This window comes from Macrobrachium rosenbergii, chromosome 56, assembly GCF_040412425.1.
Source record: "Macrobrachium rosenbergii isolate ZJJX-2024 chromosome 56, ASM4041242v1, whole genome shotgun sequence".
NCBI classification, from domain to species: Eukaryota; Metazoa; Arthropoda; class Malacostraca; order Decapoda; family Palaemonidae; genus Macrobrachium; species Macrobrachium rosenbergii.
The window spans coordinates 57,386,961-57,412,766 of NC_089796.1; the positions used below are offsets into that span (position 1 = coordinate 57,386,961).

The following is a 25,806-nucleotide window of genomic DNA, read 5'->3' on the forward strand; positions in this document are numbered from 1 at the left end:
AAACGGTGCGGTACACATCCCCCGCGAATACGGGGAGTTTACTGCATTCTTGCTTGGATGAGAGTTCGGACTTATCAAGCCCATGCAACTCTCAGGCTACAACCAAATCCAAGAAGTCAGTCCTGTCCTAGAAACACTGCATGTGAGAGCTCACCAGGAATACTAGATCGTCAATACACATCAGGAGACATAACCTGAATGAATGTGGCCTAGTCAAAGCCAAGGTGATAATCGAGTGAAACTTGGGGAGAGGTTGGAAGATCACAACGGAGATAGGCATGGAGTCATCTGCTCTGAAGGAATCAAGTCTGACTCCTTGATGGTTGTAAGTACAGAGCACGTCGTTTCTATCTTGACCTGAGTCTGCTGAAACGGGTCAGGGAAGAATGATCTATGACTGGCTTCTGATTACCCGTCACTTTCTCTACAAGAGAGGGACGGCTATAGAAACTGGGAACCAGATTGTATGATTTCCGCAACGTATTTATTCAGTATCACCTTTAATTTCCCACCAGGGTAAGGTTCTTCAACGAGCTGGAGTGAATTTGTGGACATGGACTGGATGGTTGATGAAGAGTGGTAGGAACTTAAAGGGGATGAGGAGTGGTAGGAACTTAAAGGGAAGTTCATATCCTACCCAGGTTTCAGCCACCGCAATATGATGCTTAAGGCTAAAGGTACTCCCCACCCGCGGCTGTGTGTGGGGAGGAAAGCTGTATTAGCATCTTATTCTTTCTTCTTACCCTTACTTCCTCTTCAGGGAAGGGAAGGATTTGAAAGGGAAACCTTTAATTGCTTCCATAGTCCCAAAGTGACCAAAGAACTCCATTAACATCTCTTGAATCTATTGCAAAAATTGGTTGTACGATGGTTAGTGGCTAAGACCAATCCCAGAATGTATCGTTCTGAGGCTGACTTGACAGAGAAGAGGATTGGTCCTGGCTCTGACATTTCTACCTGGCACACTCTTGGTTCCCTGTGCACCCCCATTAATGGATCGGTACTGACGAGTCTCAAATGCTTAACACAAAAACTTCTGACTCCAGTCGACATTACAACCGAGTCATCGAGAGCGGTTGAGGGAACCAGAGAGAAAGGCGTAGAATACTTTCAAGCTGATCTGAACTCGATGGTAGATGAAGACCGCGGACGATCTGTGGAAAGAAAAGTCAACACCCGTACAGGTTCCAGAGAACGCTCGTATTCACACAGGTGTGAAAAGTGCTGCTGCGAGGGAAGCAGTCCCGGCTGCGCAGGGGTCACCCCCATATGAAGGGAACGGTGTCAACTACACGAGGGCAGCCAAAGCTGCCCCTCAGATGTGACGTTGTCTCCCCTAGGGCCACTGGTCCATCTTCTTCGCATCTGTGGCCTCAATCTTCATACTATGAAGAGCACCTGCAGAAGACACTGTGACTGCACGCTCTCTAGGAAAGAGGTACGAACATGGAAGTCAGACATCAACAAAACACCCAAAGATGCATGGCCATGGGGCCTGTCAAAGGCATGACCATCCATAAGGTCTACAGAAACTTGAACTGCAGTCAGAAACGTACGGGGAACCGAAGAAACCAGTGATGTCGAAACTCAAGCTATCTCGACTCTGGAAGAGATTCTAGTGCCAAAGTTGAGTTGGAACAATTTAAATATTCCTATCCTGCCTGTAGAATGTCGAAGTCCCCATGGATGAACATGGCTGTGAAAGGTCGTCGCTAATGCAATGACAGTCGTAAAGGATGTAGTTGTTACCAGAAATGGACGTTGGCCACACCAGGAAGACTGCTGCAAAATCAAGTACGTGAGCAGGAGAGGGTAATGCTCAGATGTGGAACCCCACCCCCTGATTCCACATGAAGATGGGTGGGTGCTCTGGCCCAAACATCACGGAAGTACCATCAATGCCCCTCACCCGACTGTGGAGGTAGAAACGCTCTCAGAAGAGCTATCTTGTTCACCAGGGAACTCTCCGTGAAACACAGAGTGGAGGCCCTGCCCTGGAGTGCCATGGAGATGTTGATGATCTTGTTCACAACAACATAAATGGGGCTGTTAAAGACATCCCACGGATGTGTCAGCCAACTGTCCACACTGTCTTGGTGGTGGGAAACATTCTCTGGAGAGCGATCCATCCACTACGAAACCTTCACATGAATGGGGGAAAAACTATCAAAAGAGACGTCCTGTTCTCCTCCAAGCCTCCACGAGAGCATGGAAAGGGGCCCAGCCCTGGATGTACCATGCTGTGGTAACCAAGTCTATGTCCATAAACAGGGGAGAGCATAAGGAGGTGATGAAATCAGCAACAACTGAAGAGATTTGTATCTCAGTCGTACAACATTTGTAGAAAGGACACGGCCATGCAACATATGTGCAGCCATGCCTCTTCTTCCTTGGAGAATGAATTGTCGGCTAAAGAAGTCTGGCACACTGCAGCAACATCAAATGTCATGGCCGTGCAACACTGTGGCAATGGCAAAGCTACTTCTGCCTACCCAGAGTATCTCTCTCCCTCCTCGGTTGTACAACATGAAGCAATGATGCGGGCATGTGACATTGCACAGCCTCGTATTCTTCCTTCTATCTTCAGCTTAGATGTCCAGAAAACTGTGGCAGCATTGCTGAAATCGGCAACCAGGAACGGTTCTCGAAAGGAAACTTGCAGGGAAGAGTAAGCACAAGTATGCTAAGAACTCTCATTCTGGCAGTGAAGATACGCTCAGCTGTGCCCAGAAGGATGACGGAAGGAAGGGGAAGAAGGGACCCAGGCGGGAGTCGCACTGACGGCAGAAGCAAGGTTGGGGAGGTATGCCCGGGGAAGACACAGCTGTGGCCTACAGCAAAAGACAAAGGAGAAGGGTTGACTTCTGCAAATCTGATGTTGAATGCAAGGGGGGGGGAGTAGCTCTTGAAACTACGACACACTGCAACAAAGCACACACACCAGAACGTGGCTTGTTGACTGTCGCTCCGATGGTGAGTCATCTTCCTTACAGTCACTGCGTCTTCCACCCAGCATCTCTTGGAAGGAAAGGAAGAAGACAGAGGGACTGCAATACAGCATATGACGATGAAGAAAGCGAAGGTGGCGATGAAAATTTCATCAAGAAAGCTGTCCTGGGACTACCCATCCTCCAGAACAGGAACAAGGAGGGGGAGGGAGCACAGGAGCACCTGACTCACCCCCCACGACAGAGCAAGAACCATAAACAGGAGTCGTAGACAGAAGCAACTGGTCTTGGAGACGACTTGCTAAAATCAGTAAATTCTGACTGAAGGTCCTGCAACATCAACCTCCCTTCTTCCTCGTGCCAAGGGAGAGGGAATTCCATGCTCTAAGGCAAGCAGAGCTCTCGTACGACAGGTGACGAAACCACCGTACTGTAGCAGGAGAACCCTCCTCCGTCTGTAGCCTCTCAAGCTCTACAACATTTGAAAGACTAAAACATTACAACGTTCCAAGTAATTGTGTAGTTGAAATAAAAACTCTGCTTATTTAGGAGAGAAAATACTTAAGAACAAACAGAAAACAGATGTAGAACAAGGATGTTCAATAAAACAAGGTTGAGAAGGCGTCTAAAAATAGAATATTTGATGGCAAGAGGGAGACCATCTCTCCTTGGATGCGTAATAGAAAAAAGATATACAGTAACAGAATAAAAGAACAAACACCAAGCCTAAGACAAGAGTTGGGTTTGCATTATATCAAAAGGCAAAACCAAGTTAGAAAGGATAACAGAGAGAAAGGCTCATAGGCTAAAACGAGTTCATAAAAACTACACAGCATAACTGTGTAGGAACATTATGCAGCAAGAAAGAGCAAAAATAACAATATGCAAACAGAGCAGAACATGTTGTAAGGTTGCATTATTTCCAAATAAGCAAAATATCTCAAAACAAGAATTTTACTTAAAAACAGAAAGAATGAAGAATCAAGCTGAACAACAGGCAGCAGAATAGACAAGTCTGTCTCAGACTGCGGACAAAAGGTAAAGTAAATGCGTACCAACTGGATGGTGGGGTTTTCTTCCCTACCATCAGTAGCCAATTATCAATAACCACCTTGTTTTTAGGTAAATGGCTGGCACCAGCTTGCGCTGAAAGTAAATCCCATATGTAAAGACCAAGGGTTTGTATATGTGTAGGAACAATTAGCAAATTTTTAAGATGTTGATAACTGTAGCGAAACCCTTAATAAATGTGTGTTAGTTACGGTAACTGACATTGGTAAACAGCTGTTTCTCGATTCAATTGTTTATGTCAGTACTGGCTGTTATTTATCGCAGTGTCTTGAACACAGTAGTAAGTGGTTCTTCAGTGTCTTGCACACAGTAGTAAGTAGTTCTTAATTACAAGATATAGTAATGAATTCTTGGACAAGTCACAAGGTTGGTAAGCTTGATTTGATATATAAAGATTTGCATTCAGCTTAATGAACTTTGGCTTCTAGGCATATTTATTAGTTAAAAGCTAACTCAGATATAATGCATTATCAATGATATCTACCAAAACTGAGACAGGCATAGAAAGCCTAGCATAGTATAATCTACTGAAAATACCTCTCGCACTATACACGATGCATTTACGTAGCTATAGTTTCTAACTAGTATAACAGCTTAAATTCAAAATTCGCCACACACTTCGATTGTTTAGTGCAGGTGATCAATACCGCCCACTAACGGCAATACTAGGAATGACTTAGCAGATAACCTCATTCTTTTTATGCCTATGTCCATCAGAGGGGAGGGAGGGAGGGCTCCGATCATGTATCTACTTGGTAAGTATTTATAAAACTTTATTTTATTATAAAAATGTCATTTTTATATCAGTAACTTACCGAGTAATTACACAGCTGAATCCCTCATTGACAGGAGTGGGGTACATGGACATATTTTATTGCAAAACATAAGTCATGTGATGAATTAGAAATAGAAAAGTTGCTAGCATTCAATACAATGCTTGTCATTCCTTGTTAGTCAACAGGGCCTGCAGTAGAAACTGACTCTGTTGGTGCTCGACTTAACCTGCAGTGGCACAGCGGTAAAGCTGAGGGTCGCCTCTACTTCAGTGGGAGCCTTGCAGCTGAGGAGTACTCCGAGGGCTGCCAAACCATTACAAAATAAAAAACAAATGCCCTTGCCCTGGGCGAAGTACCTGCAATAAAACCAACCAGATAACATAGTCACCTACACTAAAATAAAAACCACAACCCTTCCGCTGAGAGTGGTGGGTGTTCCAGGTACCTTGTACCCCCCTTGGCTCCCTAAAACTTGGCACCTTACTACAAGGTGAAGAGATAGTAGGAGTACATCCTATGCTTCCTTCCACAATACCATGCCAATTATTAATAAATGCAAGGTACTGCCAAATTTTACCAATGCTTCACCTTCTGAAAACAGTAAGAAGTGAAGATTGATTACACTTCCAGAAGGACGATTGTAGAATGGACATAAGAGACAAGTAGTGCCTGAAAGCTAATGAGGTAGAAGCTGTTCTGATGTCTTTAGCTTTCACTTAATATGAGGAAAATGCTCTCCTAAATCTGAGAGTGTCTCAGAAAATAAAGTCCATTAGGATAAATGACAAGATGATCTAATCAGAGGGCGAGACAAACTCTTGTCATAACACCCTAGGGGTATGGATTGTCTTGAACTTACAGTCCCTTTCAGGTAATATATGAACATTCCAGCTGGACAGAGAGCTCTCTATTCTTCCAAAGAGCTAGTGAGCGCTTCTGGGCACTCAGGGTATAAACTGGCGCCAGGCTGTGGTTGGCGCCAAGAGCTGGATGTTCAGAGCAAAAAACTGGTACCAGGCCGTGATTGGCACTAAGAGAGCTGGGTGCCAGAAGAGTTAGAGCTCAGATGCTGTCTGGCGCTACTGGAAGTCAAGGATGTCCGTAAAATTCTTAAGGGAGAAAGAAACAGATCCAGGACTTGGATGGGTCCTCGTTCTTGATTATATCCAAGAAAAAATGAGCAAACCACGTCTCCTTCTTCCTTGCTTGGATGTACCTAGGACTTGAAAGGTCACTGAGATAGGGATGACAAAAGAACTAGGTCTCTATAACCCTAAATGGTGGAATACAAGATTCCAGGTTTCCTTGGCAGGAAACGGGGTACTGTAATTTGCAAAGGGGTTACGGACGTCTCGAGAGAAGAGACATAGCGCTTGAGACACCATCTTCGGAAAATCGCCCCTTAAGTCTGGCAGATGAAGAGAGAAGACTGACTTCTACGTCTTGCAACAGCCGCTGCAGCACATCTAGAAAAGGTTCTTCAATTGACAAGCCTCTGGACAGTCTGGAGCCTGTTGGGCAAGAGCAGACCACTTTGGTGGATAGATCTCTTGAGGCAAGGTTGTCTGAGAAGACACAGTTGGGGGAGGATCTTGTAGAGTCCACCTACAACCAAGCAGGTTCAGGAACCATGACATGAGTAGAATAGGGCTAAGATGTTAAGACAACTTGCAGTTAGCCTAAAGCTTGTGTAGCTCCTCCTTGACTGTGATGAATTTCGTGGGGAGAAGGGGTCCAATGGACCAGTCTGTAGCATGGTGTCTGTTGCACATGCAATAGGTATGGTATGGACAACAAAAAAGAGGAAGAGGAAGACGAAGAATCCTTGAAGGGGCATACAGGTTTAAAAAGGGCCTGCCCCATAGATTCCACAAATCCCAGAAACCAGGGGATCGAAGGTCCATGATGAAGACAACATGCTTCCGACAGCTCAGTATGTCTGCTAGGACTTTAGTTCCCTGAACGAACCGAGTGACTAGAGACTTGATGATCTGTCCACAGAAAAAGGATTCTTACTATTTGGAGGCGGGGAGACATGGGACAGCTCCTGCTTACAAAAATAAGTTAGAACTGTGGTCTTGTCTGAATGGCTACCAGAAGTGCACTAAGGTCAAAAAGCATTGAACTTCACATGAAAAACTTCTAACTCTACAAGAAAGAAATGAAAGATCCGTCCATCCGGGGACCACGTCCTGGAAAATCCCCGGTTCCTCAAGAGGGCTCCCAACCTCAATCTGAGACACTGAAAACTAGGTTTAGGCTCAAGGATGAAGGAACTTCCCTTCCAAAAGTAAATGTTCGGACAGCTACCACCATAGTTCCGACTTGATTCAGGGTGTGAGGAAAAAACAAAGGTGTCTGGCTGAGTTTCCCTGCCCCAGGTGGACTTGAGATCAAAAAACCTTCGAGCACTTCCACTGAAGGGGGTCGAAGAAGTCAGTCATCCAGGTGAGGACCGATATTCACACCTTGAAAAAACGAGATCAAATACAAGAGGAGCAAGGACTCCATTGAAGACTTGTGCTGTAAGGATGCCGAAGCACAGATCCTCAAACTGGGAAGACCCTGTCCCGTAAGAAGGGCCTAAGATACTCCCGATGTCTGGCGGGGGAAAGGAAGGGGCTGTGTGGTTTGTCTCTATTTGAACTTCATCTTCTAATCAAAGGAAAAAAGGAGCTATGGGACATGCCTTCCGCTGATGACCATGCAGACTCACAGAGAAATAAGCGAACTTGTAGATCCACATGCAGAATTGCAGACAACCTTGCAGGCTGGCTGCCGACTCTGCGGACTCTAAGACAGCCATGAGGATACGTCGATATCTGTACGGACTCAACATTACTGAACTTGAGTGGACTTCGATGACACCTTCTTACAGAACGAAAACATGTGCAGTTGAGGTGGAAAATAATATCTGGAACAGTTATGGAAGCTTGAAGAGTTCCACAACTGCAAAAGCCTGGGCACCGTGAATGGAAATTAGGCATTCGGCGGCGGCATCTGAGCACTGCAAAGATATTGTCGAGCTCTTTAGAACAGGTGCCGGGCACTTGGTAGACAGCACCATGTGCTAGGAAATTAGTGCCAGGAGCTTGTGAATGGACCCAGGTGTTCGGGAACTGGCACCGCACGGGAAAGCAGGTCTGAGAAGGTGCAAGGTGCTTCTCTTCTGTTTGGAGCCCAATTAAGGTCATTCAACAAAGAGCGAAACTGCAATAAGGACGTGAGGCTAGCTTCCTTACCATTGACAAGAAGTGGGGCATGGCAATCATCACCATGAGCATTTTCAGTGGCCATGAAAAACTTTACAGCGTTTTCAGTCTTCGCCAGAAACCTCGGAATTTGATGAAAACTGGAGGAAGTCGCAAAAAAAAAAAAAAACTCATACAAAGACTGTCCAACCAGGCTAAAGTCTTGGTGGGCACCAGAGTCCAGAGTAGGCTCAACCCCTAAGGTCCCAGGCAAGGAGGGGAAAAGGGGCTAAAATTCAGACCATCTGAAAGTGGCAGTGATTCTATGACAGACAGAAAAGTCCGAAATTCCAAGAGATGAGACTGAAAATCCAAAGGAGGAGGATAGCCAGTGCCTCTGCTATCAGTCAAGAAAATTAAGGCTTCCAATAAACTTGACAAGAAGGCCTAGATCCATCTAGGCACTATAGGGAGGAAAGACAAAAGACACTTCTCTTGCTCCTTTACACAAAAGCCCAGTTTCAATCTTGAAAGACTTCTAGGAAAGAACCAAAGGAAGCTTCCACCGACAAGCTTAAAAACTTGAACACAGATTCCTTGTCCAGGGGCAGACTTGGTCCCTATGTAATTGGAACTGGCACACCAGGCAGAACAACAGTATGTTCTTAAAAAGTCAGGTGCCGAGCCAAAGAGGAACTGATGCCAGGCCCTAGCAGGTTGGTGCCGGATGCCTGACAGCTGGCGCCAAATGGACAGGTGGACAAACGGACAGGTGGACGATCGGACGCTGGGCGCTCAGACACTAAGCGCTCGTCACTGGGCGCTCACACTGGGCGCTCATTGGCCACTGGAAGCTCGGACACTGGGATACAGGTGGACGCTTGGCTCTGTCCATTCAGACTCTGTCTGCTCGGGCTCTGTCCGTTCAGATTCTGTCCACTCTGATATTGCTGGGGGCTCATATTGGAAGAGCATTTGGCACCAATTACTGGTGCTCCACAACTGGCAGACATGCCTCTGCAAAGGCCGAGATACCCCCAAAAAGCGCCATAAAAACCACTTGTCTACACTGGGATCCATATCTGTCCACACCAGGATCCCAAAAAAACACTGTTGGTGCCTCTTGTCCACACTGGGATCCGTAACTGTTCACACTGGGATCCATATCACTAGAGGACAAAGAAAGCACATCCCTATGGACGCCTTTCCAATGGCTATCCATCAAGACATGCGGACAGCAGGTTCGACTGAGGAGTAACTACCCTTGGGCAAAACCCCTTTGGACTCCCAAGGACTGACAGTAAGCCTCCTCTCAGGTTTAGGGGAGTCTGACAGGGACAAGGTTTAGGAGATCTGATAGGGCTGGATAGCCACATCCTCCACTACACATCCAGTAAGGCGCCTTTCCAATGGCTGTCTATCTATACCTGGGACCAGCAACAGGCTTGACTGAGGGGGCGACTACCCATGTGTAACCTACCAACCTCCCTTAGACTTCCAATATGCCTCCTCTCAGCTTTAGGAGAGTTTGACAGGGACTTTCTGTCTAGGAGCATAGGGGGAGGAGTAGACACCTCCTCCACTGCACACCACTTCACTATTACAAGGTTAACTTCTGTTAATCCAGACACAAGCCTGGCAATGGCATGGGAAGGAAACGAGGGAGCCAGGCGCAGGAGCAAGTATAAAAAAATTAGAAGGCTAGTAGCAGGAAAAAAAAAACTGGATGCGGGGAGAGTTGGCGGCAGATGATCAGGAGCTGGTGCTGGGCACTGGGTGCTCCCAGGTTGTAGATGGCACCAGGCAACTGGGTGTCAAGCAAACTAGTAGCTCATAATCTAAGAAATTGGGAGCTGGTGAGCACTCCTAGGCATTCGCAGCCGATTCTCAGCTGTCAAGAACGTCAATTCTTCTAAAAGCCCAGTGCAACCAAAAAAGCATAATTTCTCTCCTTACTGTGTTCTGCCCTTACACTTTTTCTGTTCTCTGCTTGGGAAAGTATAATAAGATGTTTAACTAATTCTCTGAAGTACACAGAGTACCATCATACGGACAAATCTCAACTCCTAACAAACATTATTTAAGGCTTGCACATATATATTTCATTACCAAAAATATCGGTCCTGTAGTGAACACAATGTTTACGTTTTATTACGCTACTCAGTAAAGGTGGTAGAGAACGCAAAGTTTACTAGTATGCTACTTGGCAAAGATGGTACCAAATGCAATGATTATGTGTCTTACTATGCTACTCCTTGAAAAATCAACCATTCTTCAGCTGATCGCTCAGCAGCCACCTAGTTAATCAATTTGAGAAAAATGATAAACTTGAATCAGATCTTAATAACAAAATATTGATCCTGAAAGTATAGGCTTGAAGGTTACTTGAAATCTGCGATAATATATCACTGAAATCCGGTTAGATAACCGGCAAATAACAAAAAAAGCTACTGCAAATATCTGACGTTTACATCGAGGATGACAGAAACAGAATGAGGTTATCTGTTAAGTCGTTCCTAGTACAGTAAACCCCTGTAAATCCGTGAATACTTAGAACCTCCCTCTAAAAAGGCTTATAAATGCCTATCTTGAAAGTTCCAATACCAAATATATACTTGAAGTATCAGAAAGTCCCTGTCAAGCTCCCCTACACCTGGGAGGAGGCATACTGGAAGTCCAAGGGAGGTCAGGGGGTTACAATGGGTAGTCACCCCCTTAGTCAAGCCTGTTGCTGGTCCCAGGTATAGACAGACAGCCATTGGAAAGGCGTCTTACTGGATGTGTAGTGGAGGATGTGGCAATCAAGTATACCTTAAATTATTATCATATTACTGTATTAATCTTTGAAAGTATATTATTAAAAAATATCATTTCAAAGTCATCTTAAATATTAATACCCTTAAAAATATATACATAAACCCTTCCAGCAAAAACAGAGAGAGAGAGAGAGAGAGAGAGAGAGAGAGAGAGAGAGAGAGAGAGAGAGAGAGAGAGAGAGAGAGAGAGAGAGAGATTTATCTCTTTAATCTCTTGAAGAATGTTAATCCATTTCTCTTTACAAAATTCATGTTTGTTTTTTTGTCTTCCAAAGATGTATTAACTACACATTTTTACAACATTATGAACACATACACACACACAAACAGTGTGCATATACATTAATACCAATTGGTTAGACTCAAATTAGCAGTATCTTTTCCAGAGAGAGAGAGAGAGAGAGAGAGAGAGAGAGAGAGAGAGAGAGAGAGAGAGAGAGAGAGAGAGAGAGAGAGAGAGAGAGAGAGAGAGAGAGCTGAACTAAGTATTTATTTATTTATCTATCTATCTATTTCTCCATTCTACCCTTTGAGCGAGAGAGAGAGAGAGAGAGAGAGAGAGAGAGAGAGAGAGAGAGAGAGACTTGATTTTATCGCATTATGTTGAGTAATTTGAGTAATTTGATGCAGTATTTGACAGGTTCACCCTCCCCCCTAAGTTCCAAGACTCAGGAATATATTGGGGTTGAAATCTGTTTGATTAAAATTTTTCATGACTTACTATAGAAATGCATAAATGTTGTAATTACAGTATATTATTATTATTATTATATTTATTATTGTTATTTGAAAATTACTACTTATTATATATTATTAGGTGAATCATTTATCATACAAAACAAATAAACATACCATAAAAATTATCTTTTCCTGAGAGAGAGAGAGAGAGAGAGAGAGAGAAACACTGGCCACCCAACCCTTGTTGTCAGGTTACCTGACATATCTGACAGGTTCACCCTTCTCACTCTCAAAGTCTTGCAGTAAAAGATTTGGGGTCGTATGTATGCCTTTAAAATTTTACATAATTTATTCATTTATAAACTAAAATCTTATTAATTCACTATAGTATTTTCTTAATGAATTGATGTTATTGCTGTTTACATTAACATTAATATTTGGAAATTAGTAAATCATTTATTTATCACACAAAATACATAGACATACATCTTAGTAAGTTTGAAAATTAGTATTGTAGATCATTTTTTATAAAATGTATATGTCGATACAGTAGAGTATTTAGTCACGAAAATAATATGGAAATGCAGAATATTGCTCTACGAAAAAATCCGCGAATGGGTGAGTTTCCTGTTAATAATTTATAGATAGGTTCCACAGAAAATTCCACGAACCACTGAGTCCACGAATTGTGAGAATGCGAATATCGAGGGTTTACTGTATTGCCGTTAGTGGGCGGTACTGGCACCTGCACTAACCAATCGAGTGTTGCCGTGAATTTTTAATTTAAGCTGTTGTACTAGTTAGAAACTACAGCTATGTAATTACTTGGTAAGTTACTTATAGAAAAATCATGTTTTTGGATAAAATTATAATGATCGCATGATACACGAGATCTGATGATACTCGAATATACCATGTATGCAAATTACAGTTCTTTTGTATGTTGCATATTTTTTAGTTTCACAGAATGTTTCTGTTAGAAATAAACTGTGCTTGTGTATTTACAGAGCAAGCTTCAGTTCCGAAATCCAAAAAAAATCCCAAAACTGAAACGATGTGTGGCACCACCCTCGTGGCCTCTCAAGAACTAATAGCAACTGATTCAAAAAGATTCTAGACCATGGGAATTGCCGGACCACAGAGTGCCAAATTTATGAGGTTAGACTATACTGTAAATGAAAGTCATTAAAAATAATAGTACTTACAATCTTCAGATATGAGGCTGTCAACAATCAAACCATAGAAACCTTCTCCAGAAGATTTTGATGTTACATAACCACTCTGAATCTTTTCAGTAGGCTCAAAAACCCTGAAAAATGAAAATAAATATTGATATAATACCAGTTTGTTCTTTACTACCATATTAACATTAAAACTACATCAATTTCCTTTTCCACATCTCAAAATAGTCAATACAGTATTCAAGAAAAACAAATTGTTTAACAATTTTTTTTGGTTACATGAATTTTGGTGCTGAAAAAACTTACTTCGCAAATCACAAAAGCAAATGCTTGATTGAATTTAGCATTTTATCCTCAACTAAGTCAACTGACCATTCCAAAGGACCTCACTTTCCATTTGGAAAAAACACCAGGGTTTTGTTAATTAAATGTATCGCCCACTAACCTCCCATTAAAATCCCCTTGGATCCCTTGCATTTACTAAGCACAACCAAAATTGGCCCATTTCAGAACTTCAATTCCCATTTTGTGATGCAACCACAAGCTGCAACTATACAATTTTACCAAATATAATAAGTAATTTTATGGTAAGTAACTGCCTTCCAGCTAAATGCTTGTCTATGGTTTTTATTATTACAATATCACAAATGTTGCTAAATGTCCTGATAGTCTCATCAATATTACTGGATGACTTTGTCATCTGAGTTGTCATTTGCTCAGTAACACCTTAAAAGTTCCTGAGAAGAGATCCTACATTGCTGCATGCCACATCAGTGTCTTAATAACTGGTACAACTTGATGTCTGTCTGTGTCATAGGTGAAATCATCTTGAAAAGCTCACTCATTATGCATCTCAGAAAGATGATCCTTTAAAAACAGGCCAGTATCATCCTCCAAATGAAGGGAGATATGTTACCAGCTGAAGTCAAACTGTTACAAACAGTACCCTACTAATCATTTAGCTGCTGGCCTGTCTTTCATTACTACTACTACCACTCCTACTAAATACATTTTTATGCCTATACTGTACACTTTTACTTGCAAGCAGCTCACCCTTTCCCACAGGTAAGTTCTTTTAATTTTGTGAGATCACATTTTTCCAGCATATACATCACATAACAACTTGCAAGGCAGTTCTTCTGATGTTCACCAAATGGTGTGTGAGTGCTGGGGGATCAGGTGATGGTGGGTAATGCCTTGAGAGCTGGAGATACAATGAATGTGAATATTTTAATGGGGTAATAGGGGTATATAAGTACCTACAGGGAGGTGCATCCCTGCTCCTTAGTAAGTACCAGGTTCAGCTGGCCCAGCTGATAGTGCCTGGATTAAGACCCAAAGCTCAGGGCATGAGGGCCTGTTGTCTTGTAGGTAATTATCTCTTTAGGTAAAGGCTAGATTCAAAATTGAAGTTTGGGCTTGCTCAGGAGCACCACTAGAAATCAATGGCAGTGGAATGATCAACATGGTTAAAGCACTCAATGTTTTGTCTCCTCAGCCTTAACTCTGGATGTCTGGCATATGGCTTTAATTATATAACAATAGGAAAAGAGAAGGGGTCACTGGCCTTACAGCTAGAAATTGTGCATTACAAAGAACTGGTAATCCTTTTATATATTTAGCCAGTGAGCCACCATCCCATGCACATGGGATTGCTAAGAAAATAGGAAATTGGAACATAAGAACCCTCAATCTATTTGGAAAGATAGAAAAAGTTAAAAAATTAATTTGACAGATATGGAAGGACATCTTAGCTTTTTGTGAATCATGGAAAAAAGGAAAGGGAAAAGAGAAACTGGAAGGTAGTACTGTGTATATGTATTAAGGAAGACCAGATAGAATTGGTAGAGAAAGAGTAAGCATGAACTTAATGCCAAGTGCAAAAAAGGCACTAACTGCAGAGCAATGAGCAGTTGATTATGTGTGGCAAGATTTAAAACAATGCAAATTGACAAATTTTAAATTAATTTGTATTTTACATGGCCAACAAACCTACAGTCTTAACGCTAGGATAAATCTTCTAGTGCCAGCTGGAAACCAGTAAAAAACATAAAATTGTAGAACAAGGTACTGGTGGCAACGGGGTTTGGCTACTTGGGTGGGATAGGAGGAAACAACTGACCTACCTTCACACAAGAGTGTCATGACATATCAGTTTCTTCCTTACTGCCTTACTAGAAGGACATGTTGCTGCCCATCCTTCCAGAAGCCAGTATTTCCTGCCCGTTTTTCTTCTTTGGTTTGCCTTTTGTATTATGAAATAATGCTATTCTGTGTGATTGTGCATTAGTGCCTTTATTGTTTGTTTTTGTACTGCATTTGAACATGCACACCCATAACTCATCTCAGCCTCCCATGCTTAAGTCTAAGAGAAAATGTCCTGGCGTTGGTGGCTTCCCTTGTTCAAATTTTTTGGCTTCATTTAAGACTAACCCCCATTCTACTTGCAGCAGATGCAGAGCTAATGTGTGTAACGTTACTAATCCGTGTTCTGAATGCTGTTCTTGGCCTCCTGAGCAGTGGAGGATTTTTACCAAGAAGAAGAATCAGAGGAGGAAGGAGGCACCATCTTGGAAGGTTTTCTCCTCCTTCAATGGCTACTTCTCAGCCTCCTTCTGGTTCTTCTTCTATGTCCAATCTTTCTCCAGTTGCTTCTTCTTCCTTGGAAGATTTTACCCCTTCCCATTCTTCCATAGCTTTGGCTATGGAAGTTTCGAGAGAGGGGTCACAAGATATTATCTCTCTGGCTGCCCCTGCTCTCTCTTGGGGGTGATTCCCTGCGAGGGAACAGGCAGCACCATCTTGTTCTCTTTCAGGATCAGAGGCTCTGAAGATGGCTGCATATTATAGTGTACTATACACCGACGAATAAGATTTCCAAAGAAATAAGAAAATGAATTTTACATAAACTGCAGAATATTAATGTATTGCCAAAAATACATATGGCAATTTTTGTTGGTGATATGAAATCAAATTTAGTAGGAACAATAAAGGTATGGAGGATCAAATTGGGGCAGGAAGTCCTGAGAGAGATTGCATATAAAAATGGGGTGCAATTTATTAGTTTTCATAAAGAAAATAATTTTTTGGTAATTAGAGAATGCTTCCAACAAAAGGACATCCATCAGTATACAGTACTTGAATATCTCCAGATGGAGTAACAAAAACCAAACATTAATCAAGAGATAAAGAAAACTGAGGAATGTTAGGAGCTATACAGTTGCAAATGTTGGCAGTGATCACCAGCTTGTTACTACCACAGTAAAGTTGAAGTTAAAAGTCAACAAGAGTTGACTAAATATCTAGGTCTGATACAGTAAAGCTTCCTGAAGGCAAACATCATGAAGATTTTGCTACTGAATATCTAAAAAGATATGCAGTTCTGGAAACAATATCTAGGGACTAGTTTGACACCAAGGATGTGTTATATGTCATTTTCTGGAAAAGAAGTGCTAAGATATGGGGTAACAAGACAGAAACCTTAAGTATGTGATGAGACCTAGGATACAATGCAGAGAAAAACAAAAGGTAGATATATTTCAAGGAGGTGAAGAACACAAAGTAGAACATACTAGGTACTGTATTCAAGACTAGATTGTGAAGTTAAAGATCAGGATGAAATGAATGAATATTGGGGCTAATGGACTGATGCTGATAAAGCCATGTATTCAGAAATGCCACAGAATTACTAATGAAATATCCATGGGTGAAAAGAAAGGAAAATACCTATCAAAAGTAGGGATGGGTCAATAACAACTTCAGAAAGATGGGAGAGACAATGATGGGTAGTAAATTTCTGTTATGAAATCAATAAGAGGTGTAAGAGGATAATTTGCTTGATGTAACGCAAGATGATGTGCAGCACTGTATCAAATTTCAAAATCCCACTGTCATGGCTTTTGTTGATTATGAGACAGCATTTGTTAGTGTCTACATATCAATATGGAAGGTTTTGCAGCACTATAGCATATCAGTGAAATATGTACAGCTAATTGAAATTGTTCATAAAAAAAGTAGATGCAAAATTAATGCTGATATAATCTTGGAAACAGATTTTGCATAACATAAGGGGGTGCTAAAAGTGTTATTTCACCCTTGCTCTTTACCCTTCTTATAGATTTTATAATGGAAAAAGTGGTCAGAGATGGAAGAAAGAACTTACATTGAAGTAATAACAGAAACCTGACAAACTTTGAATAGCCAGATGCTGTTTTATTCAGAAAAATGCAAGATTTACAAAGCCTGCTTAATAGAATGCCTCATATATCCACATAGGACTCAAAAAAATAAAAACAGAAGCAATGAGGATAGAGTATGCACAAATAGAGAAATAACTAAAGAGGTTGACTTTCAAACATTTAGGAAAAATGAGGTCCAAAACACATTCTCTTGAGTTAGAATTTAGTGACAGATTAAGAAAAACACATCCTCTTGAGTTAGAATTTATTGACAGATTAAGAAAAATGCATCAAACAATGGCCAGTGTGAATTAGATCAAGAAAATTAAACAGACCAAAAATGCATACAAAACTAAGATTGGAAATTAGTCTAGTAAAGATCACTATTGCTATATGAATATGTATCAAGGTATGATAATGAAACTACAGTATATATAAAAGATCATGTCAATCTGTGAATAAAGCTTTAAGAAGAAGATTTGGAGTTAGATAGCAGGAAACCAAAATGGAAATTACAAACAACATACTGTATATTAACCCTTAAACGCCGAGCCTCTATTTACAAAAAACGTTCCTATATGCCGCGTAGCGCTCGGGAGCTAGTGCCCTGCCGAAAAAAGTTTTTTCAAAAAATCACAGCACGCTTAGTTTTTAAGATTAAGAGTTCATTTTTGGCTCCTTTTTTCATTGCCTGAAGTTTAGTATGCAACCACTCAGAATGAAAAAATATCATTATCATATATAAATATTGGAATATCTGACAGCGAAAAAAAAAAAACTCGTATATAATTGTATACAAATCACGCTGTAAGCAAAAAGGTTAAAGCTAATGAGTTATTTTTTTTAGTTGTATTGTACACTAAATTGCGATGATTTTGGTATATAACAGATTGTAAAACAATTAAAGCAACACAGAGAAAATATTATCACAAAATGATGCATGAATTCGTAACGCGCGGATCTAAAAAAAAGTTTTTTTCAAAAATTCACCATAAATCGAAATATTGTGCTAGAGACTTTCCAATTGTTTCAAAATGAAGGAAATTGATTGAATATTACTAGACTGTAAGTTTTTTAGCTTACAATTGCATTTTTTTACCGTTTTGATCGAGTTAAAGTTGACCGAAGGTTGATTTTTTTCTATTTATTGTTATTTATATGAAAATATTTCAAAATGGTAAAAAGCTAAAAGCATGATTTATTTTGTTGTATTCTACATGAAATTGCACATTTTGATGTATAACACTTTATGTAACAAATAATATAAAAATGGCAAAAAATTACAACAAGGTGACTCAAGAAATGCTAGGATTTTTAGCGGAGTTCACAAGGGGATGGAAGGAAAAAAGTTTTTAAAATTCACCATAAATCGAAATATTGTGCCAGAGACTTTCGTTTGTTGCAAAATGAAGGTAAAGGATTGATTGTTACTAGAATGTAAGAATTTTGGCTTACGATTGCGTTTTAGAGCATTTCGATCGAAAGTTAAAGTTGACCAAGGTTATTTTCTATTTATCGTTATTTATATGAAAATATTTCAAAATGGTAAAAAGCTAAAAGCATGATTTATTTTTTGTTGTATTCTACATGAAATTGCGCACATTTTGATGTATAACACTTTATGTAACGAATAATATAAAACGGCAAAAATTACGATGCAATGTGACTCAAGAAATGCCAGGATTTTCAGCGAAGGAAAAAGTTTTTTTCAAAAATTTACGGATGCCCCTCAGACACCCCCGATGCTTCCTAGGGGTCGAAAAGGCACGGGATGTGGTCCTGGTCCCTTCGGTCACACGTGGCCGCACAACACGCCGTTGAGAAGCTGGGTCATCTTGGGTGCTTGGTCCCTCCAGCATCCCAGTCTAAAACTCGTCTCACACGCTCACTACCGACAGGCAATATGCGCCTTCACGGTCCTGACAACGTTGGGACATCTCTGCAAACGTCCTGTTGCCTCACACAAATACGCAAAACACTCGCCAAAGTTCTGCAAAACACAGATGCGCAAAAAATCGCTCTCCGACAATGCGCCGATGCTTTCTGGTACGGAAGGAGGAAATTCGGCGCATGCGCTGGCCTGGGTGACGCTTATAAACAAAACAACAGCTTGATCCGCGGAACTCCCAGCATCCCTCAAGGCGCGTGATTTAAAACCTTTGCAAACTAGGCCTATAATTATTTTTCCGCAATATTTAAAAACCATTTTAGTCGACGTACCCGTCGTCCACTTGACACCCAACAGACAATTTTAGTCGGCGTATGGTACGTCCAGTAGGCGTTTAAGGGTTAATGAGATAATGAGAGGAAGATGGAGATGGCTGAGACTTGTGCTACGCTCAACCTTCGGAGAATAGTATATGACAGTATATTAGCTGGGCTTATGGGTACCAGAAGGGTTGAAAGACCTAGACTCACATGGATGTGAATTCATGATTCTCATCCAAGAGTTGAGTTGAGATATGTGGAAGATAAAACACAGGCAAGATATGAGTGGCAGAATTTCACAAAGGCCCTTTGTGCCACTAAGCATTGGAAGTGACAATGATGATGTAACTGCAGTAATATCATGTAAAAAGAAATAAACATAAATAATATAAAACAAGTCAGTGCATTTCATTCACCTTAATCAGGTAGGTGTCTGTTGGAAAACTAGGCTAGCCAACAGAACCTTGAAGGTATTAATAACCTAAAATCATCTAACATCAACAAGTAAGTATGTATATAAATTGTTCAAACTTTTTTTTTTATTAAAAAAAACTATTGTGCTCCAACATCCAAGTTTCATTTGCAACACAAGAAAATTAAAAACAAAAATGCTCACTAATATTTAAAAAAAATGAACAATTTTCAAAGTAATTTGTATTTTTCCTAACATATAAACCTGAGGTCTTTACATATGGAATTAACTTTCACCAAGCTGGAAGTCCCGCTATTAAACTTTTGCAAGGTTGGTTATGGGAACAGTTACCAATGTTATGGGCAGAAGTACCGCCTACCCAGTCGGTATACATTTATTTCTGCACAGTTTACCTTTTGGCCCAGGTAAGATAATGAGGGGTGGTAAGAGGTGGGCCCTTAATGTAAAGACCTCAGGTCTGTATGTTACGAAAAATACAAATTACTTTAAAAATTTGTCATTTGTTCCTACACGAATACAAACCATCAGTCTTTACACGTGGAGACTTACTTTTGGAGGGTGGATTCGGAGTAAATCTCTGAACTGACAGGTAGTTCGGCTCACCTGGGTACTTATTCCTGGCCGTGAAAGCGTGAAGGAAGGAGACCATACCTCTGATTTACTGAACATGAGAGATGTTCAATCGTCAGATTTTGGGCACTTCAAATTAAAGGAATGTAATATCCTTGATTTGAAAAGGTTTGGATAAACCCACAGTGTTGGAGACTATAAAGCTAAGAACAACAAACTGGTTTGCTCATAGTAAGTCCCTCTCTCCCCTTGCTAGAGAGAAGGAAGGATTCGCATCTACTAATCCAAATAGTTAGATTACAGATAGGATACTCAGTCATCTAGATCATCTGCATGCACGCCAGTCCAGCACGTGATGGCGCGTTCATTGTTCCCCTGCCCACTGGAAGACAGGAGAAAGGGAGGAGGCCAGTCCCACACAAACACTTTCTCCTAGCAGCCGCAAACCTTGGGTGAGATGCAATTTGTACTTCAGGAGCTGGGTGAACTAAATGACATGTTGAGCATCCACCATAGGTTCCAAGGAAAAGGAGTCCAAGGACCTATGGGCAACGTCCCAAGGTAAAAGGAGATGAATGTGATCTGCATGATTATCCATCCTAATACTCGACCTACAGGTTCTTTCTGAATACAATGGACAGACTGATGCCCCTGGCCTCGCAAGATGTGGTCCAAAACGTACTGATGTCCACCAAGAAGTTGCAGGGTACACTCATTTGATCATCTCACTGGTCAGAAAAATGACAATTTGGACACCATTTCTTGGCCAACTCGAAGGTAACAAATGAGTCATTGGCACTGAGTTGAAAGTCTAGTCTTTATGGAGGCAACATAGATGTCATACCGTCATTGGCACCACAAGACCAAGGGAGTGGAATGATCCATCTCCCTGAACACTTTTGAAACATCTAGAATGACGAAAGGCATAAGCTTCCAGATGTAAATGGGTACCAAAGATGCCTTACTTTATTCAAAAGTGCGAGAAGATAGAACAGAACATTGCCAACTTCAGTACGTCAAGAAAGGACTTTGATCAAGCTTCTTCAGAGGTTGAACGAATCCGGAAGTCAAGATGCCAAGATCAACTGTCCTTATCTCCTGGCTTCAGCAAATAATCATTGTAATGACATCCCTCTTGCTTGGGATGTATGGTTGGTCACTGCACTGAATGTTCTTCTGTTTGCTCGTGTACATATACTACAATAGAGCAGATGAAAGGCTAGGGTCTTTTGTTGCCCATGGCACTACCATGATATTGTTGCTATCTTGGGTATTGAGACTTGAAAGTCTAAAAACAACTGTGCTTAAGTCCCAAGAAAGGAAGTGTGGGAGACTGCCGCCCTGGTCGATGCTCCTAAGAATGAAAAGTCTTTGTAGGAGGATAGTGTAACCATGGCACTACCTTGGTGTCGTTGCTATCAAAGGAGTGCCTATTTGGACACTGAGACTCCTGAAACTGTCTTAAGAGTCACATCATACTCTCCTCAGTTTGTGGATCAACTGGTAATTACAGCAGCAGCAGCAGCTACTGCCTACACCTCCCACTCCTCACAAGCGGAGTGTAACTACATTAAGACAAAAGAAATGGAGCTCCTAGACACCACTTCTTGACTGAATAGGAACCAAACAAAAAAAACAATTCTTTCAAAAATAAGAGGAGAGTAACCTCTCACTTAACTGCACTAACAGCTCTAAAGGGGATACAGGTATGTCCAAATTGCAGTTATGGGAACAGCTAGTCTTGGTTTCAGACACCCCAAAATCCTATTATACTCCTGAATAGCACATGAAAATGTACATTAACTTACAAAAGCTTATAGAATCCAAACACATGGGAAGTATACATTAATTTATAAAATAAGTGTTTTGAACACAACACTCCCAAAAAACAAGATGCTTTGGCAAGCAAAAATGTCGCACACAAGACCTTCCTTATGCTAGGCTAGCCTACTATAACTAGTACTCATGATCAATTAACTACATCACATATAAACAATCCACAGGTAATGCAAGCTACTGTATTTGTTTGCATAATGAATGCTATGTACATATTTATTGGTGCTCATATACTATTTACATGCACAACAAGTCTAATTAGCTAGCCACTGAGAGATAATTTTGACTGCTACTTATACATAGATAACAATCATGCACTAATACTAAAACTAGAATGATTTTACAGGGTAATTTTTTCATGGGAGAAACAAATAACACAAAATTTTCTGAAAACCTATAAACTAAAAAAAATAATAATAACCATAATATTAAAAGAATGAGTAAATATTATTGTAACAACAAATAGTTAATTTTACCTCAGACCTACTATGCTGGGCTAAACATGGACACCATTCAACATTTGAGTTGAACTGCCAACCACAAGGTATGAGAAAATTTACTATTAGATACATAATACCATTCTATAAAATTGGTGAGCAAGGGTGAGAAAATATTTATGTTATTATATTATCCTATACTTAGAGGTTTATTTTGGGAAAAATGAGATTTTACATTTGCAAATAACTTACTGTACACAAATTCATATATTATTTTCTAACTTTCTTATTTCTTAATATAAAATAGCACTTTTTTAAACAAAGTTCTTTAGGCATACAATAAACTAAAGGCATTAAATCTGCCCTATTCAGAACTCCATATTACAATATTTTAATTTTTCAAAGGCAAAAATGTTGAACCTTTTTACCCTTTCCAAATTGATGCAGATGAATGACTGACTGGCAAATGATCAGTCTGTGTGTGTGTGTGCATGTGTCTACCTTGGGATTTGGGGGTGGGTCTTGGAACTAGCCTGGGCTAGACACACATACACACCTTCAATTCAAGATCAAAAGTTGGGGAAAATGTACTGTTATCTCTAAATACATAATATGGATAAAACCAGATTTTGGTGTGTATGTCTACCAGAGCTCCATGGTGACCAAACTAATATCAAAGATTTCTAGTTGTGTCAAAATGCTTAACATTATATCACGTGATGGAGTATATAAATGACTCAGAGATAAGAGGGCACTTTCCATTATCTTCAGCAAAGCTGAACCCAGTTTTTCCAACATCAAAGAACCTGCAAGAAAGAGAAGTGACTATTGCACACATGCATCCGCCCTCATTTACAACCGGGCCGTTAAAGACCAAGGAGCCATCACTCTCTGTTGGCCTATAGCAAACAATTTATGTTGTTACCAGCACTCCGAAAAAATTAAGACTTTTTTTCTCTGATTTCATTATCGAGGATCATGGAAACATAAAAAATATGGACAGTCAAGCAACAGTGAGAAATGCCTTCCTAAAGACTGTAATAAGGGGAGGACGATATCTTTTTCCTCCATTGTCCCAGATCTCAAAGGTTTTGAGCAAACTTCTAACCTTCAAAGGAACAGCTTATTTAATAGCCCATAGTGGCCAAACAGGCACTGGTTCCTTTTATTTCAACAACAGACAAGAAGATCAATGCCACTATCGTCCACTGTTCTATCCCAGAGAGTAGGAGGGAAAGTCATTTATGCATCCTCCTTTCTGAGCCAAGACCTTCACGTATGGATTTTTTAAATATCCATCGTGAAAATTACTCACCCAACATTGCTAGGTGCCTAGTGCAAAAATTACGGACATCATCTACTCGACAATACCAGCCCATATGGAAGATATAGTTAGATTATATCCATACTGAGACCCCAGTTAAGATTTCTAAAAAAAAAAAAACTTTATTTTTCTTATATATCCTTTTTGAAGAAAAACGCCTTGCGGTTACAACAGTCATGGCATACAAGGCTGCATTTACGGAACCGTTGCTTTATGGATTCGGGATTGACTCCAGATAGAAGCTGTCACTTCCCTTCTGCAGTCTTTTGCTGCACAAAGGCCCACCCCAAAAAGGCTTCCAATTACCTGGTCCCTAAGCAAGGTGCTTAGACTTCTATTAACCCCTCAATTCAGCAGACCCAATACAACCACAACGCACATGCTACAAAAGACGATCTTGATTGCATTAGCATCAAGAGCTCGCATTAGTGAACTGGGCTCTCTTAGACGGGGACAATGCATCACGCATACAGCTGACCCTCAATTATTATTGTCCCCTGGCCAATCATTCCTAGCCAAGAATGAGGATCCTTTACAAAGGAAATCTATTCTTATAAGAAAACTCAATTTAGCAGAAAAAACATTATGCCCAGCTCAAGCACTTACGGTTTACCTAGAAGTCACGCCAAACATCCAATAGGGTCCTATTTTCCTACACCCTAACACAAACTAACCACTCTCCCTACAAGGGCATATCCACACTCCTTTCCTAGATCACATGATATTAGGAAAGTAAGTACGTCGTTGGTCTTCTTCAGAAATGTCTCTTTCGAAGAAACCTCTGAATGTACAGGGTGGTCATCAGTTAAATTTACGACGTGCTCAAACAAATTCGACTACACTGTGTATCAGTAGGTGGCATGGTTAGTCCTAACCCCTAGGTGATACAGCAGAAAACCAGGGGTCTTATTGACGGTGAGTATGCTAACTATCGCTGGGACAAGGGTGACAGTACTACAACCAAACTTAGCATGCTTAGGTAAGCCACTGTAGAACTATATCCTAAAATGTACGTTTGTGTATAGTTTCTTGTTCCTTGGTACCAAAACCTGAAGAGTACTTGGAATAACGAATGGGACTTGAAATTTGTGGCTTGACCTCGGACCAGAAATGTTTTTTCCTTTGGGGTGTTGGTATTAAAAATTGAGAACTTAAGCCTTTTTCGTCACCTGTCAGTTTCTTTGTAAAGCTCCTTGAGGTTGAAACAAGCGATTACGCTATCAAAAAACAGGTTTTGACACAGAAAAACCCTATTTTTGATAGTTGCTGTTGAGTCCTCAAATGGCCTCCCCCCCCCAATTCCCTGACAAAAAGGCATGGGGTTTGGGCAAGGGATCATCCTGCATTGACCAACAGAGAGTAATGGCTCCTTGGTCTTTGACGGCCCAGTTGTAAACAAGAGGGCGGACACACATGCGCAATAGTCACTTCTCTTTCTTGCAGGTTCTTTGACATAGGAAAAACTGGGTTCAGCTTCACTGAAGATAAGGGAGTTCAGCTTCACTGAAGATAAGGAAGAGTGCCCTCTTGTCTTTGAGTCCATTATATACTCTATCATATCTTATAATGTTAATCATTACAATACAATACCTGGCCAAAAAGACCAACTAGAAGAGAATTCTTTGATATTACTTTGGTCACTATGGAGCTCTGGTAGACCATGGAAGGTAACTCCTTGAGAACTCAACAGTGACTACCAAAAATAGCTTTTCCTATGTCAAAACCTGTTTTAGGGTTAGAGAGAAAGAGAAAGAGAAAGAGAGAGAGAGAGAAAGAGGCACTTGACGTTGCAAATAAGTTACGAAATTACTGGTACAGGCAGTCCTCGGTTATCGGTGGGGGTTCCGTTCTGGGGGCGTGATGATAACCGAAAATCTCCACAAACCGAAAATCGGCAAATTTCCAGTGTTTTTTCAGCGATTTTTGGGGCTTATCGGTGCCAAAAAGCACCGATTTTCGGTTATTGGCACCTCTGTTAGGTATGTATCGGTGCCAATACCCAATTATCGGCACCAATAAGTGGAAATCGGCGATTTTCATCGCTAGACAAGCATCATAAAACCGGATCGCTAATAACAGAGCCATCGCCATTAACCGGGGACTGCCTGTATATATATATATATATATATATATATATATATATATATATATATATATAT

At 40.8% G+C, this 25,806-nt stretch overlaps 1 protein-coding gene across 1 annotated transcript in view; it reads right to left on the reverse strand.

Annotated features, from left to right (window-relative positions):
* LOC136836432 (protein cereblon-like) overlaps positions 1 to 25,806 on the reverse strand; it is a 109,738-nt gene that overhangs the window by 18,000 nt on the left and 65,932 nt on the right. Inside the window, exon 4 of the mRNA XM_067100662.1 lies at positions 12,686 to 12,789. Within this exon, the coding sequence (XP_066956763.1) occupies positions 12,686 to 12,789 (104 nt within the window). The remainder of the gene's footprint in view (positions 1 to 12,685; positions 12,790 to 25,806) is intronic.